Here is a 16,033-nt window from a genome sequence, read left to right on the forward strand (position 1 = left end):
AAGAGTAAGCTAATGATTTACCTCGAGAAGAGACATAAATGTATTCTAAAATTAATTATATATATATTATTTGTAGGTCAAATTAATCTGTATCGGTTCCTGTCGAGATGCAGAGGATGAAGCGCGCGTCAAGGATATGCAAGATTTGGCTAAACATTTGGCTATAGAGGAGAACGTCGAGTTCAAGTTGAATATACCATTCTCCGAACTTGTATCAGAGCTGCAACGAGGAACAATTGGTCTGCACACGATGTGGAACGAACACTTTGGTATCAGCATAGTGGAATGCATGGCCGCGGGATTGATTATGGTGGCTCATGCTTCTGGTGGACCAAAGTATGTACTAGGAACTTTACAAATAATTATTAACGCCGTAAAATTAATGGAAAATGGTTATTTTCTTACTAAAAGATGTTTCACAATTCTAGAGCAGATATCATAGAAACTCAAGAGGGTAGCGTGACTGGTTTCCTAGCAGAAGACGAAGGAGAATATGCGAAAGTACTAGCGTATATTATACATATGCATCAGGACGAACGAAATGCTATTAGAGTTGCTGCGAGGTACGTATATTCATAATTATTTGATATTAAAATGATATGAAAAAAATTCCATTATCTCGACTTTTTTTTCAGATCATCTGTAAATCGATTCTCGTGTCAGCACTTTGAGAAGGAATTTCTACGAGCAATCGAACCATTTTTTCGAGCGAAACGGGAGTAATTTCATTGCCTTGTAATTTTTCTAAAGTGGTAAATTATGTGTGCATGTGAGTGATTCATTTTAAAATTAGAATGCGCATTTTCGATACATGTTACACATTATCCTGTATGTAATAATATGTATATATAACAAATAAGTGTGTGTTCTCCATATGATGAATCAATATTTACTCGTTGAGAGATGCAAGACTTTCTACTTAATGTCCATTAATTTTAGGATCAATACATTGAACAAATAATCATGATTTAGCATACACAAGTCGCAGTACATTGTGTAACAATAATTGTTAACAAAATGTAATAATTATTTAAACTTCTTGTAAAATTCTAGAAATATTAGAGAATATCGAAAGTTTATGAAAGTATATGACGTTAATATCGATGTTACGATTTACTTACTGAAACAGCAAAGAGCCAATTAATTTTATGATTGACATAATACTTATGTCGAAACATGCACAGTGACGAATTATAAAGCATCGTATGGTCATTGTTTAATTATATTCTCATTAATCAGTCCACATCCCTGGCACTCTAGAACGTAGGACGAGGTATCTCCGCCTTCAGCATTTTCCGACAAATTGAAAGAGAGTCCGCGTTTACCTAACATCATTTCTGTGACCTGCATAGCGGTCTCTGTATGACAAGTGAGCTTCTTGTCTCCGACTTTAATCTTCGAAATACCTTTCGCCAGTGCCATTAGAATTATCATCTATAACAAATAATATGATAATATGATAACATGAAAACTAAAGTGGCTTTTCTTGGATCCACTTTGGACACACTTACCTGGTCCTGCGTATGTTCATCGACACATGCTCCTGTTAAAAGCGGCTTCAAAATCTCGTTAGCCGCCGTTTCACCTGGTGGCAATGCCTCGTGACGTCCAGAGCCTAAGCCAGACCCGCCAAAAACGCATCCAGTACTAGTGTTGCATACTATACTAATATCCATATTATATTTATATATTGCTATCGTTTTTTTTTTATCTAATATGTAGAATTGTATAGATTAGAAAAGAGAACTTTAATATACAATAGTTTCTTACTTGATACCAGAGCCGTTTCCCACAGCCATTGCTCTGTCTTCCCTGTAAGCTTCGATCGTGATTGGTGGTACTCGAATGTTGCGTCTTACCAATTTATTTGTTAAAATCGTCTTAGCGTCATTTGCCATTTTATGCGCTTCCTAGAAGATTTGCAATGTAATTAACTCAAATTTGACTTGATTTTTCCATATAAATTCGATTAAAATGATACATACGTTTATATTAACCGCTCCAGCTATGTAAGACCATCCTGTTATTCCTCGCGGGACTCCCGGATCGAGTAAAGTAATCGCATTTAAGCTACCAATTGGTTTTATGCGTAAATGCACTTCGCCTCCTCCCTTTGGATAATACCCCCTCCATTTGTCATTATTTTAGTATAAGTGGATTAAAACATGGCGGGGAATTCAAGATCAGGTACAATAAGATGAGTGCATATACCTTCTCACAACAATGAAATCAAAATCCGCTCCAAATTTATTCAGCAATGGCTTGAACACTTCTGTCAGATATTCAATGTGTGGACCCATGGGAACATTTGTGCCACCCTTGAGAACAAGTGTGATTATATCGTTGCATGGAAAGAAGAGCGCACATGGTAAAGCTACTTGGGCCAATAAGCAAATACATCCAGCGGTGTGTATATCCGCTACAAACTCTCGCTTGTTTGTGTTTAATGGGCCAGGGCGAAACTCTAAATGTGTCGATCCTACATATCCGCCTCTAACTTGGGCATTACACATCTCTTTGGCGAGTTCCACACCTACAACAATATATAGTTTTTTATTATCCATTTTATGTATATAATGAAAATATTTAATCCTTTTGCACTTATAGTGTACCTTTTAAATGTTGTGCCGCGAGACCAGGCTTAGGTCTTCCAGCACGTATATTCTCAATTTCAATAGGAATACCATAAAGTGTACTCAAACTGAGAGCAATCCTTAATACTTGTCCACCCTGTAAAAAAGGAATTAAAATTGTATAAAAGACAATGTTAAAGCAAGCAATAATAATAAAAGAGTAATGTGTAGCTGTCATGACATGTAAGAATCACTTACTTTGACAACTACAAAATAAACTGAATTCTACAACAAAATATTTCACAGTGAAATTAAGTAATACATTTAAAAATAATAAAAATATAATAAAAAATAATAAAAAAATATTTAAAATGTTTCTCACTTTTTGAGATAAATGCATATTTATCGTGTTTAGTATATATAACCTAATAGATATTTTATCCAAGAGAAAGATGGCAATATTCAAGGATTATTTCCCGTGTAATACTTACTCCTTCGCCCAAGCTGCCGTCTATTTGTACAAGGGACGACATGACGCGACAATTCCTGAACATTCAAGCCACATTCAAGCAGTCTGGCGATTCCGCGTTTATTTTTGGCGCTTTGCGCGAGTTCCGTGGAAAAAGAATACAAACTGGTGTAAGCGGTTATTCGCGTGAGAAGGCAGGGCAGGGAGATATTTACATCTAACTATAGAACGAATTTTGCTCGATCGTAAAGTTCGCCGGGCCTTCCACATACGGCTTTCCAAGAAACCACGGAGATCTGTCAGAGTTTTTGTTTTCGTTCACAGTTACAGTCATGAAATATTTACGTCGCACAAGATTTATCTCTTATCTGAAAAAGTATAAATTTATTATCCACTTTATGACGCGGGAAAAGACACAGTTTTTACGCGCGAGAAACTTTACATATTCTTTTCAATTATAAGAAAAAAAAGATTTTCTCTCATATGTGTAATTAGGTGTAATTCGAATTTCCGTGAATCTCCGCTGCAAGAAGACGACGACAGCGCCATTTGACAGCACAAAATTGTAGTACCAGGTGCCAGGACAAATAAGCGAGCTTCTCTCATGTTATATTCCCATAGAGCCCTTCTGTCCTTCTATACGTAAAGTGCTACGAGGTTAAAACAGCTGTTCTGCTGGATGGTTGCTTTGACAGAGAGATCGACGGATCAAGCGGATGATTTATCAGAAATCCAGGCTTTTAAATGATATCGCGAATATTCCGTGGGGAAAATGAGAATGTCGCGGTCAAACGCAAACGGCAAATCGACACTCTGAAAATCTTTAATGACAAGTAAGAGTAACTCTGACGAGCTTCTCGTCATCGTCGTGTCGTAACCTCTTATTAACCTCACTCATATACTTATTACTGCCAATCTTCGCTTGTGTTGCTCGCAAATAGCCATTCCTATCGTGAAAATAATCACATTATCCGCCACGCTTATCTTTGTAATGATATTTCTAAAACAAAAATGGTTTCTATTGTTCACATTAGACAATAGAAACACTTCCAAAATTTCAAGTTTCAAATCACGATAAATTGTACTTCTTTGAATGATCGTTTTATAATGGGAAAAATATAATCGAGTTGGTTAAAATAAATAATTAATATTGGCTCAAGGTCATGTTGTTCTTAAGTGTTTGTAGTAGTGTAGTGTAATATATAGTAATGTGTTGCAGTGTAATAGAGCTCAGAGAAAATGTGGACTATCAGGTGGAATTCCAAGCTGGCGAGAGGCGAATGGCTATCATGGTTTCCTTGTTGCCAAATTTTCCATTGGAGAAGCCAGTACTTAGAGTTTCCCCACCGATAAGCCATCCCTGGTGCAACGAACACAGTGAAATCACCAGTGCACCAGGATTACTCAATGTGAGTTAAAAATTCATGTACTGATAATTAATTAATTTGTGAATTAAATTCTCATATTATTTTCTCTATATTTTATATTTTTTTATCTATTTTATGTCGTGCTTTTATCTTGATATATCTAAAAATAGATAATTATTTTGTTGTTTTTCTATTAGTTTTCAGTACATAGTGATCTTGGTCGGGTTGTTCAAGCTATTATCAGAGAATTCAGTAAGAATCCACCGAAGTTATTAGAGGATATTTCGCCTGGTTCTGCTAAGCCTCACAGAGGTATGCAAACTACATTTTACCTATTCCTTTGTGTGTCGATATGATGAGATATTTTTTATTGTGTGATTGCAGATTTACAAGGGAGAAATTCGCCGTCTTTTTCGCTTCAGCAGTATCCCGTCGAAATTCCATCGACGTCATTCAATTCGTATTACAATACGCAATTTCCACATTTGTCGTCCTCCAGTGCAAATACGTGCATTTATAATTATAATTACACAAACTCCGGTCACACGTACGTCTCGACTTCGAAATCGTTCGGCAATACATCGCATCACTCGACATATATTCCAAGTTCGAGAAGCAGCGCTCTTCACAATGCCACACCCACGGGGTACACCACGAATCATCATGGCACACCTTATTTGAACTCGCATTACGCGAACGCGAATTATCAGCAGCCATTGTCGAGTCAATCGCAGACAAAAGTTCCGCAGAGCATAATATTTCCCGAATTAAATAATTTAACTAACGAGGAATTGAAGAGGCTCGGCGAAGATGAAGATAAACTAGATGATTTTCTGGAGAAACATTCCCAAATTAAAGACATAAACGCAGCAATCGAGGATGCTATGGATTGGGTTGAAAAAACTGCCGGTAAGAAGAAGGATATCTCTCTTGCTATTAAAATATTAAGATTATGAAATACATATAGTTTTAATATATTATTCTCTTCCATATTAATTTGTTCCGTTTTAATCAATTATCAACGAATCCGTATCTCTTTTTGCAGAAGCTAACGCAGCTAAAGAACCCGAGCTGAAGCAACTACAAGCTGATGTGACGGACAACGTGAAAACGGTGGCAGTGCTGAAAGCCAGATACGATCATCTCATACAACGATACAATAAATTGTCCGAAGTCTTCACGCCAGATCACATAAAAGAGTGTTTGAGAGAAGCTGCAGATGAGAGCCACGAAGAGAGCGAGAAAATCGCCGAGGATTTTCTAAACCGCAAGATTGACGTCGAGCGTTTCCTCAGCACGTATGTCGAGTGTCGGAAGCTGGGGCAAGCGAGACGAACCAAGGAAGAGAAATTAGCACATCAATTGAACGAGCTGAAACGGGCTGGTTTCTAAAATGATACGCATATAATCATCTTTTTCTATGGAATCGAACAAAACAACTGTAAATAAGACTTAGTTAATTTAAACGTTATTGTGAATTTAAATTTATAGCATTCGCGATTACGTAACGTTTAATGCAGCTAGAGAAATCAACCGAATATTCGGTTGAAGGAAACATATTTTTTGCGTAAACGCTTTACGTTTTACTCGCTTCTTATATACTTATGCTAGATTTTAAATCACTTTAAATCACGCGCGCGTAGCATTCCAGAATTGAAACATGTATACACACACACAAGTGGCGCTAAACGAACGAAGTGATTAAAAACCAGGAGTGCTTTAAGATTGACTTCGATGGAGTACTGTTACACTCTGTATTTCGAACAATTTCGCGAGATAAAGCAATATATATAGTGATCGAATTAAATCCGTTTGAAACTCCCGTGTAACAAGTTGATTCATACGAGTACTTACTCCATAGTGAAAAAAAATAACGTGGCTTTAATTATGTTAGTTTTGCACATGTGACAACACAACACATGTACCGTCGCGATCAACTCCGAGGGAGGTACGTTTTTTACTGTGTAAATAAATGTGCAGGGATGTAATTAAAACCGATTTTTGAAAATTTGCTATTCGGTGACGTTACTTTTAATTATTTATCCTGTGAATGTTCCTAATATTGTAACATATTTAAAAAATTGTATAGATATACAATGAAGAAAAACAAAAGCAAAAAAATCGTTGAACTTAAAAGATTACCCTTCTCCTGTGTCTCAAAGTAAAAAACAAGAAAAAGATATAAATGATGATTCACAATGTTTAATAACATTTATTATTATAAACTACATTATTGATTCGTTCACATATATTTTGAAGACTGATGAGTTCAAATATTAATAAATGTTATTAGTACAATTTATATATATACATTACTGTAATATATTAACTATAAAAAACATTAATGCTCAGACGAGCATTTACATTGAAGTATAAAAATAATACATTGATTAAGCATTTTCATTTCTATTAAATGCACTATTCAGTCCATCAGTGGCAATTGACGTTTCTAGCTGACAATGAACATTGTTCATATAGAATTATATTTCTCTTTGATAGTTCGCGCTTTTTCTTCTTTTTTTATATTCTTAACATGTATTTTTTATACATTGGCAGTTAGATAATTTGCAGATTTGTCTCACGATGAGTTGCATCACGGATCCACGAAGGAGATCATAATGTAACGCGTGCCCGCGGTCACTCGCAGTCCCTCGTGATAGTGTGTCAATCTTCCAGGATGCATCAGCATCCAGCCCGGCTTCGTGTCGGTGACGGAGCAGTTGTATCGGATAAACTTGCATCCACCGCCCTCGTAGTCTACACCCGCCTGATTCAGGGCAATGTTGATGGTATAGGTCGAGGAATCGTGATGTGGCCGCAAGAGTGGTTGCTCGTCCGGGCGGTATCTTACGACGAAATTCATAAGCGACCGTGGTGGCTGTTGACATTAAATTAATATGGCAAACGGTTCGAACTAGACTGATCTACAGTAATAAAAATAAAATTTTATCGACATAATTTTACATATGATGTAAAAATCTCTTCCAATTTCATCCGTTACGAAGCGGTATAACCAGACTACAAGAGCAAATCGTGTATAACCCGAAAGCTGTGCGTATACCCAAGTGCATTGCGAAATCTGTGTGCATGTTAAGATCACTTCCGTATACCAGGATTTCAGAATCTTACGTAATCCTCATATCCTGTAAAGACATGCTGTTGCAAGGGACTGATGTAATCTTTGAGAAATTTCAACCAGGCGTCCTCGAGGCCGACTTGGTTCATGTGAATATCACGAGTCGGTACCGCTTCGTATCCGGACTCCAGTCGAGAATCCTAAAAAAAGATCCGGCATACACAAATGAATCTTACATCATGATAGTAGCCGATGAAGACGAGCTCCTGCAACGGTCTAACATATTCTTTCAAAAAGTACAACCACTGTTGTTCGTATTGAACTTGATTCATATGAATATCACGGGTCGGTACGCTTTCGTAACCACCCGTCAAGCGTGGGTCCTGTCGAAAATTTTAATGTATAATACAAAGATTTCTATTACATTATTGAACTATGAATTAATAAATGACTGAAAGAATTGACTTACGTGATTAGACCCATCAGACCATTGTCCGTAAGTCTCGACGATCCCAATAAGTTCATTAGTGAATCTGAGAGTAGAGATGGGGAACCAATAAACATCGGGACACGGCTGCAAACAATAAAATTGTATAAGCAGTTAAACAAATGACAAAAGTAGCATTATTTCGGAGAAAGCTTTAACGAAACCATTTACCTGTATTGGTTTTTTATCGGGATTAAAGTTCTCGCTGTAATTCGGATGAATATATCTTCTCTCCCAGTCCAGCTTGTTGTCCATAATTTGGTACATATCCGGGTAGGTAAGCTGAATGTCGTAGGTAGTAGGATTGACGAGGTGGCCGAATTCGAGTCTGTTGTTGAGGTACATGAACAGGCCCTTTTGTCGGTTTCCCTGGGCGAAGGCCAATTCCGTATCCAGATCGACATCCTCGTAGGACGGTCGAGTCGCCTTGTTTGCTATAATGGTTGCGTTGATCAAGTAACAGCTACTGACGAACGGCACGTTCCACAGTCCCCTGAAACAGATGTGTCAACGTGATTCGACGAACCGCGCGAGTCGAGAGACGACGGAAACGAGAGCGCGTGCAACAAGCGGCACAAGCAGACGTATTTGTCCGCCTGTGGCGAACGTCGTGTTGTTTTGCGGAGGTCATCGCTTAAGTGTTTTGTAAGGTGATCGTTGTAATTTTATAGTAGCCGCGATTGGCCGATGAACATACTTGGCAATGGGTTATGCATAATTATCCAATTGAGATTCATAACACTTATCACACCAACGTGTGACTGCGTGTATCCGTCGTGCGTCGTGTGGTCCATTCGTATTTTAGGCGGTAGGGTCTAGCGGATCCGGTCTCCACCTTCTGTGTGTCAGGGATTAGCCAAGTCCTTCAAATCCTCCGGTAAGACCACAGCAGATGTACATTGCATAAATAGCATGAAACACGCGCACGGTTCCATTATAAAGTACCTTCATTATTATTGTCCGCGGAATGCAGCTCATTCATCTCATCATCAAATTTCTCACCAATCGCCAATAGATATAATATAATATAATATATTAAAATAAAGTGATGGATTATGGTCCGCGTATATAATAGTGATAGACGAGTTCGAAAGGTATATAAAGTGTTCGCGTGAACAAGTTCGTCTGCGTCGTTGGTCATCCCGGTCGTCAAGAATCTCTTTCTCTCTCTCTCTGGTTGTAGAACAAATGACGAGATGCCGGCTACTCTATCTGTTCCTATTAACGGCCCTAATGATGAGCACAGAAGCGCAGAAGGGCGGCGGAGGTAGAGGAGGGAGAGGTCGCAACCGAGGAAGAATATGGGGCTCGCGGATGCCCATCCTGATACCTAATCGGAATCCCGCCAGCGCGCATTATTACGAGAACAAAGATGTGAGTTGAGACATGCTAAATATGATAGTTGGGAAGGATATAATTAGAACAGTTTAGTGACGAATCATCTGATAACGGGTTTTTCGCAGGGTGCTAAGATCGTGAAAGCATCGCACTTTGAACTGGATTACATGCTGGGCAGGAAGATCACGTTCTTCTGCATGGCCACCGGTTTCCCTAGGCCGGAAATCACTTGGCTGAAGGATGGGATTGAGATGTACCATCACAAATTTTTCCAGGTAGGTCTCAATCCGCCGTTAAAGGGGAGATATTCGCCGTCCTAAAAAGAATCCATAATTTAGAGAATATTTATCACAAACGACCACGAGAAAATCGAGGGAATCGTTTAAATCGCCAGGTGCACGAGTGGCCCGTCGGCAACGACACGATAAAGTCGAAAATGGAGATTGATCCTGCGACGCAGAAGGACGCGGGATACTATGAATGTCAGGCGGATAATCAGTATGCCGTCGATCGTCGGGGCTTCAGAACGGACTACGTCATGATCTCGTATTAAACGCGTTCTCCGATCGTAGCTCCGCGACCGCATAGTGTAATAGAATAAATAATATTTTTTCAACAATAGCTAATAGATATTTGTTATACTGCGAAAATATTTACTATTTGATAGATTTTTACCTGATGAAAAGTAGATGCATTATTAGTTACTGATCGAAACATCACGCGAAAAACGGGAAATCTCTTAAGATCATCGTTAGATGATCTAAGAAATTGGATTCACACATAATTATAAATATAATTGATAAAATAGACTCAAGCACTTTCTTCGCCTCTTCCTCTACGCGGCTATCTGTTCTACAACATATATATCAACATCAGATATAAAATTTATATAGCAAATGTATAATGCATCGTAAAATATTTTGCATGACAAAATATAGCTTTCCTTTTTCTTTAACGCGAGCAAAACAGATTCATTTAGTTTGTCAATGAGATATGCAAAGAGATGCAGGAGGTTCCCCTCCCAATTCTTATTCGTTAAAGCATGATTGAGTATTATAAAGGGTAGCGTGAGGAACATATCGAAAATGGTTCATCACTGCAAATTTAACAAGGTAATTGTGTCGTGCCGCGACACGAAAAGTGGTATGGAAGGGCATATTTCGCTGCGTTGCCATTGGCGAACGTAATGATTTATAGCAAACATGAAATAAACAATTAGTACGGGTGTTACAAATGCGTTGTGAGCATGTTTATTTTTTTTCCGTAGTTCCTTCCATTTTTCTTCAATTTTGATTTCTCGATATATGCAATATAATTTATTCTCGTGAATTTTAATTTCAATCAAACCGTGTCTTTTGCGTTAGACAATTAATGTAAAAACGCAAAAAATGTCGCAAAATCGCCGAACCGAAAATGTGAATCATCCGGAAGGAATGGATATCGTTAAATTAATGGATAAGCGGTCCGTAGATTTGATAGAAATTGATGGTGATCATGTGGACCAAAGGAATAACCACTGTACGTATAGCGCATAGACAGTTTATCTGCATATAAGTCTGTAATAGATACGAGAGGACACTAGGGGAGTAATGAGTAGGTAGGTGACTGTCAGTCGCATCGGAGTTCCGTGTGATCGACGAACGTTGCTACATACGGTGAGTATCCTCAATGCATTCGCTATGATATAAATACGTTTCAATTGAGCAGGATTTCCAACATCCATTTTATACGCTATATAAATATATAATAATAATATTTAATTTTTCGATTTGTGCAAGTGTAATGTTAATTTCAATCGCTCCTTTGACCTGAAAATCGATTAAATGATTTCGAATCTGCAATTTCAAAAACTGTATAGAAAATATTATGGATTAATGTTTGATTCCGCTTTTATTAGATTTATCATGTCACGTTCTATGCTGTTACTGATCCTGTTGGGTATATTATTGCTCAATTGCCAAGAGACGCTTGGTCGAAGAGGCCGAGCAAGAGGTAGAAGCAAATCTCGTGTGCAGATTGGATTGCCTATTACCGGAAAGTACCGTGATCCGGAAAGTGATCAATATTACAACCATCACGATGTACGTAAAAAAGAAGAGTGCCTAAAAGGAGCCGCTTAATTTTTTTTCGCCTTTCTTTATTACGCATTTTTCTAATGCCAGATTAAAATTGTTGTTGGTATATTAATCATTTTAGGGAGCCAAGATAATTCTGGCATCGCACTTCGATCTGGAATATGTCTTGGGACACAAAATAGCTTTTCTTTGTCTCGCTAAAGGTAATCCGCGTCCGCAGATCACGTGGTTCAAGGATGGTGCCGAGATTTACACGCATCACTATCTACATGTCAGTATAAATTCTATATATATAAAAAATATTAATCTCGTGTTTGCGCTTAAAGAGAGATTCTTCTCGTTAAAAAAATCTTCAAGCATAAACAAGCTGACACATATTTATATTCGATAATAAATTATGATATTCTATCGCTGAAATTATATCTCATTTCCTTGCAGATACACGAGTGGCAAGTTGGAACTGACAAAGTGAAATCGAAAATCGAGATCGATCCCGCCACTCAAATGGACGCCGGGGTTTACGAGTGCACGGCAGACAACATGTACAGCATCGATCGAAGGTCTTTCAAGACTGACTTCTCCATCGCTTTTGATTAGTACGAGAAATCCGAAATAAACTCATAAACTAGGTAAAACATGTAAATCCCAGGTAACATTTAAAATTTTTGTAATAGACACTAGGAAGCGATAGATCTTAAGAAAACGGTTTAGAACGATATGTATTTTTATTGTAACTTATATGGAGAGATGGAAAAAACTAAATTGTCCTGATAAAAAATTAAAAGAAATCTTTTTAATCCCAATCGCGAGAAAAGCGAGCTTAGAAAATCGCGAAATGTCTTATCTAGAATAATAAACTGCTTTCTTCTAAAGCAGAATCAATGAGTAATGGGCATACAATCATAGTCGATTAAGACAAAATATATATAAAAAATTGATATTTGTGAATTCACTATACCTGCGTACGTTCTTTATTATCTCCATGTAATCGAAGCTCCGCGCGTAAAATCCGTCATTCGTTACAGCGCCCCAAAAGTTGCTCCATAACGTATTTGGTCGAATAAGTAAGGGTGCGACGATCCCTCTCTGCTGCTCCACCAGTAACTTCAACGTGTGCTCATTGTCCAAGTGCGCGACCGCGTCAACTGACAAATATCCGGAACACTCCTTCAACAAGCAATGCTCCCTACGAAATAGATCGCTCTTTAACATTTTTAGAAATGACGCTCGCTTTAATATTAAATCGCAATTTTTAACATTTAACTCTTTAGATAATAGATAATAGATAAATATTGCAAATCATTACACTTACAACGCTAATTTTCTCGCGTCAATTTCGCTGATTACGTCTTTCGGCAATATAGATATTTGTTTCGCGCTCAGATATTCTCGGCTAACTCTCTCGAAGAAGTCAGAGACCACGCTTTGGTGATAAGGCACATTGTTGTGAACGAGCAGATGCAGTCTCGATTTTGGATAGGCTTGACGATAGATAGCTTGAAAGAATTCTTCCAAGAATGGCGTAGGTTGTTCGATGAATATGGCTATTAAAATAATCGGATATGTTTCCGTCGAGTTTTTGTTGAGTTCGATGGTTCGGTCCCAGCAAGCCAAACATCCCTCTTTCGGTGTCCAGGCATGAGCCAGATAATTGCCCAAGGAATTTAAAACCAGCTTGTTAGGCCCGTTGCCGTGGAGTATTAAGGGCACCGTGTTGTAAACAATGTTTTGAAGATAAGCCTCTTCTCCTTTGAACCTGAGCTCCACATCGGCTGTAAAAATCGCGCGACAGTAATAACAATTAAATTATAACTAATATCACGCGATGCTCTCCTTATATCGGATTCACGTTAGCCCTTACCTACCGCACCATTGAGATTTTGGAATATCTCGGATTTGTGATCCAGCTTGATCTTATGTCGCATCCTAAGCGCGTCCTGTAGGTAGATGGTCGTATAAAACAACTGATCATCGTCCTCATCTTTGATCAACGCCTTGTCCAGGATCTCGTACACATCAGACACGTATCCGATGAAACCTCCGGAGTTCAGGTACCGTTTACCCCGAGATACGGACGGATATTGAAGCGCCAACGATCTATCCGGCCAGCAATAAGCTTCCGCGGAGAATAAGACTCGAGCATCAATATCCAGGAATCGCTCGACGATGGCAGACAAACCGCCAAGAAATATTACATCGTAACTGAAAGTATAGGAAATGTATAGGAAATATATATATATATATGTTCTGTATGCATTAGAAAATGTTTTTTTTTTCCGCAACATTACAATATATTAACCTATCGGTGAATAAGACGATTTTTTTCTCATCGTTCCGATAATCCTCTAAGGCTTTTTTGAGAAGATTAATTTTATATCCACCGCCGGGATAATTCATGTTGATACCACCTCTCCATGGCTCGCCTAGCCCGAGAATCTTCAAGTTATCGCGAAGACCGTAGACCTCGACCGACCTCAGGTATCTTTGGAAGCCATCCGTCTCGTTGGATGCGACGGTAAGTACCAGGACATCTGAAATATAATAATTAGCTAAATTAGTGATTAGATGAAAAAAAGAAATAATAGTTGTAAATTTAATGCGATCACAGAATTCACATATTTCTAATTGTCATATTTTTACAAAGTTATCCTTCTTTAAAAAGAAGAGACTCGTTGAAAAATAAATAAACAATTTTCAGAGAAAAAGTCTTGAGACCTAGTTGACGATGCTGAAAAGCAGATCATCCTTATTCAACATCGGGGACAAAGTTATAAATCGATTCCGTCATTGTTAGTCAGCCGATGAACTCGTTAGCATCGCGCATCGAGCTCATCGTGATGTCATGTCGAGAAGTAGCGCCCACGAGGACCGCAGCACGTATACCGGCTGCATTTCCACTCCGCTTGTATTACTGAGCCATCAATACACTCTTACGCAAGCTACTCTCGGGATATTCTTAGAACGGGCGATTTCGAACGTCCGTGGAAATTCGAGGAAAAATGCCTTTAAGAGCTTTCTAATGGAAATGAAAGACGATTACAAATATACATTTTGTTGAATAATTTACGAGAAAATTGTATGAAATCTTGCGGAAATATATATGTATGCTATATGACATTAATGTGATAAGAGATATATTAATCTCGCAGTTATATAAAAGTAGTGATCTGCGTTAATCTCCGAATTATAAAAAACAACGATTGAGTCAAGAAATTTCGAGGTCTCGTGTCTCTACTCGTGCGATGAGCAACAACGGAAATGAAATGATAAGGACCACGCACTCGATCCGGTTACATGCCGACTAAAAGAATATGGAATCGTATTAAATTAGTTGACGTTCCATAAACGAAACGATTATGTCATGCTGCATATTCGTTATGAATACGTTCTCGTCGCTTGAGAACTGAATGATAAATTATGCTTCAATGCATAAATGCTATCCTTTATTTTTACCATATAAAGAAAACGTTGCTGTTTATACTGCTATAATAAAAATAAAGAATCGCGTTATATAATCATTTAAGCAACGATTAAAGTCCAATCGCACGCAAAAAGAAATATTAAACTTTATTTAGATTATGCCTCTTACAGATAGTCTTTGTGACTTTATCTTTAGCATTCTTCGAATCTGCCTTTATCCGCAAGAAAAATTTTCGAAAGATTCGATTAATCAGATGTACGAGATCATTGCAAAGTTTTCTCGTTCACTGAAAATATTGATAACTTTTGCTTTATAGAAATTAAAGACAATCTGTAATATGTTTCAGTATTATTATTCAGATTTTAGCGCTTTTAGTTCAATTTGGTAACAGAATAATAAGGGTAACGAGATGTGCGAAATGTGCCTTATGGACATTAATAAGTAAATTATTTCAAGCACACATCTCGCCTCGAGAAGGAAAAAGAGCCGAAGTTTGTCGCCAACCGAATCGGGGTCGATGAACGTCGACTTTTGTTATTTTTTGTTCACTTTGATCTCCTGAAGAAAAATAAATAATTATATATTATTAACTCTCTACCGCAAATTGCTTTTTGTGGCACATCTCTCAGCATAATCTCGATTATGGCTCGAATAGGATTTCCTAAAGCGGGAATTTTCTCATCGAGAATCAACGCGTGGATAGCGAAAATACATCTGCATATTGGTTGCAGAAGAATGAAGGAAATAAGAGAGAGAAAGCTCATGAAAGTATTCTTCGATATTAAATATTCCAATTTCTTTTCATCATAAATAATTGTATATATATAATTCGATAAAAAAATTTCTGACACAATAAACCTTCAAATTATGCATCTCATTTTCCTTTTTAATATATTCTATTTAAAAGTTATATTTTTATGTATTCATAAATAACTTCTCATCAATGTTAAACATTAAACGTAAACAATGGATGTTTTTTTATAATGCATTTTATTCAAATTCTCCTCTTATCTCCAATATCTCTTATGTATGCACATCTCATTTTGAGCGGAAAAAATGCACGATGCTACTGGGAAGAAAAAAATTATATGAATCATCTAAATTTTGTATCAATATCCAAATGAAGATATTGAGAAAGAAATTTTCGTTCTGCATCCTAATCAGACGTCTTGTGAACATTTTTTGCATTATTGCTGTTCAAAAAAAAAAAAAAAAAAAAAAAAAAAA

The 16,033-nt window shown here is 37.5% G+C and overlaps 5 protein-coding genes and 1 pseudogene across 6 annotated transcripts; 4 read left to right on the top strand and 2 right to left on the bottom strand.

Annotated features, from left to right (window-relative positions):
* The window catches only part of LOC115245568, a 3,551-nt pseudogene extending 2,449 nt beyond the window's left edge, over positions 1 to 1,102 (top strand).
* On the bottom strand, positions 876 to 3,615 carry LOC115245558 (RNA 3'-terminal phosphate cyclase). Its single transcript, XM_029823932.1, has 8 exons — positions 3,485 to 3,615; positions 3,065 to 3,410; positions 2,613 to 2,730; positions 2,212 to 2,533; positions 1,986 to 2,127; positions 1,771 to 1,910; positions 1,512 to 1,665; positions 876 to 1,434 (listed from the first exon to the last, which is right to left on the bottom strand). The coding sequence occupies exons 2-8, from the start codon at positions 3,125 to 3,127 to the stop codon at positions 1,210 to 1,212; spliced, it is 1,164 nt and encodes a 387-aa protein (XP_029679792.1). The 5' UTR covers positions 3,128 to 3,410; positions 3,485 to 3,615; the 3' UTR covers positions 876 to 1,209.
* LOC115245557 (vacuolar protein sorting-associated protein 37A) lies at positions 3,599 to 6,521 on the top strand. Its single transcript, XM_029823930.1, has 5 exons — positions 3,599 to 3,875; positions 4,262 to 4,451; positions 4,607 to 4,721; positions 4,794 to 5,318; positions 5,455 to 6,521. The coding sequence occupies exons 1-5, from the start codon at positions 3,787 to 3,789 to the stop codon at positions 5,799 to 5,801; spliced, it is 1,266 nt and encodes a 421-aa protein (XP_029679790.1). The 5' UTR covers positions 3,599 to 3,786; the 3' UTR covers positions 5,802 to 6,521.
* Positions 6,522 to 6,905: 384 nt separating this feature from the next.
* Positions 6,906 to 14,129, bottom strand: LOC115245546 (procollagen-lysine,2-oxoglutarate 5-dioxygenase). Its single transcript, XM_029823917.1, has 10 exons — positions 14,075 to 14,129; positions 13,685 to 13,916; positions 13,247 to 13,587; positions 12,698 to 13,157; positions 12,344 to 12,571; positions 8,144 to 8,465; positions 7,955 to 8,059; positions 7,722 to 7,868; positions 7,539 to 7,685; positions 6,906 to 7,287 (listed from the first exon to the last, which is right to left on the bottom strand). The coding sequence occupies exons 1-10, from the start codon at positions 14,127 to 14,129 to the stop codon at positions 7,003 to 7,005; spliced, it is 2,322 nt and encodes a 773-aa protein (XP_029679777.1). The 3' UTR covers positions 6,906 to 7,002.
* Positions 8,499 to 10,121, top strand: LOC115245522 (immunoglobulin domain-containing protein oig-4-like). 2 transcript variants are annotated; one of them, XM_029823894.1, is made up of 4 exons: positions 8,499 to 8,849; positions 9,156 to 9,346; positions 9,436 to 9,585; positions 9,705 to 10,121. In XM_029823894.1, exons 2-4 carry the CDS (start codon positions 9,161 to 9,163, stop codon positions 9,861 to 9,863), a joined length of 495 nt encoding a protein of 164 aa, XP_029679754.1. In that variant the 5' UTR covers positions 8,499 to 8,849; positions 9,156 to 9,160; the 3' UTR covers positions 9,864 to 10,121. The 2 variants fall into 2 exon arrangements, with proteins under 2 accessions (XP_029679754.1, XP_029679755.1); XM_029823895.1 differs by lacking the exon at positions 8,499 to 8,849 and having other exon boundaries at positions 9,134 to 9,346.
* Positions 10,640 to 12,320, top strand: LOC115245525 (immunoglobulin domain-containing protein oig-4-like). The gene is made up of 4 exons (XM_029823897.1): positions 10,640 to 10,965; positions 11,208 to 11,391; positions 11,507 to 11,656; positions 11,824 to 12,320. Exons 2-4 carry the CDS (start codon positions 11,215 to 11,217, stop codon positions 11,980 to 11,982), a joined length of 486 nt encoding a protein of 161 aa, XP_029679757.1. The 5' UTR covers positions 10,640 to 10,965; positions 11,208 to 11,214; the 3' UTR covers positions 11,983 to 12,320.
* Positions 14,130 to 16,033: the final 1,904 nt, after the last annotated feature.

The sequence above is a fragment of the Formica exsecta genome, unplaced genomic scaffold, assembly GCF_003651465.1.
Source record: "Formica exsecta isolate Colony F162 unplaced genomic scaffold, ASM365146v1 scaffold122, whole genome shotgun sequence".
Taxonomy (NCBI): Eukaryota; Metazoa; Arthropoda; class Insecta; order Hymenoptera; family Formicidae; genus Formica; species Formica exsecta.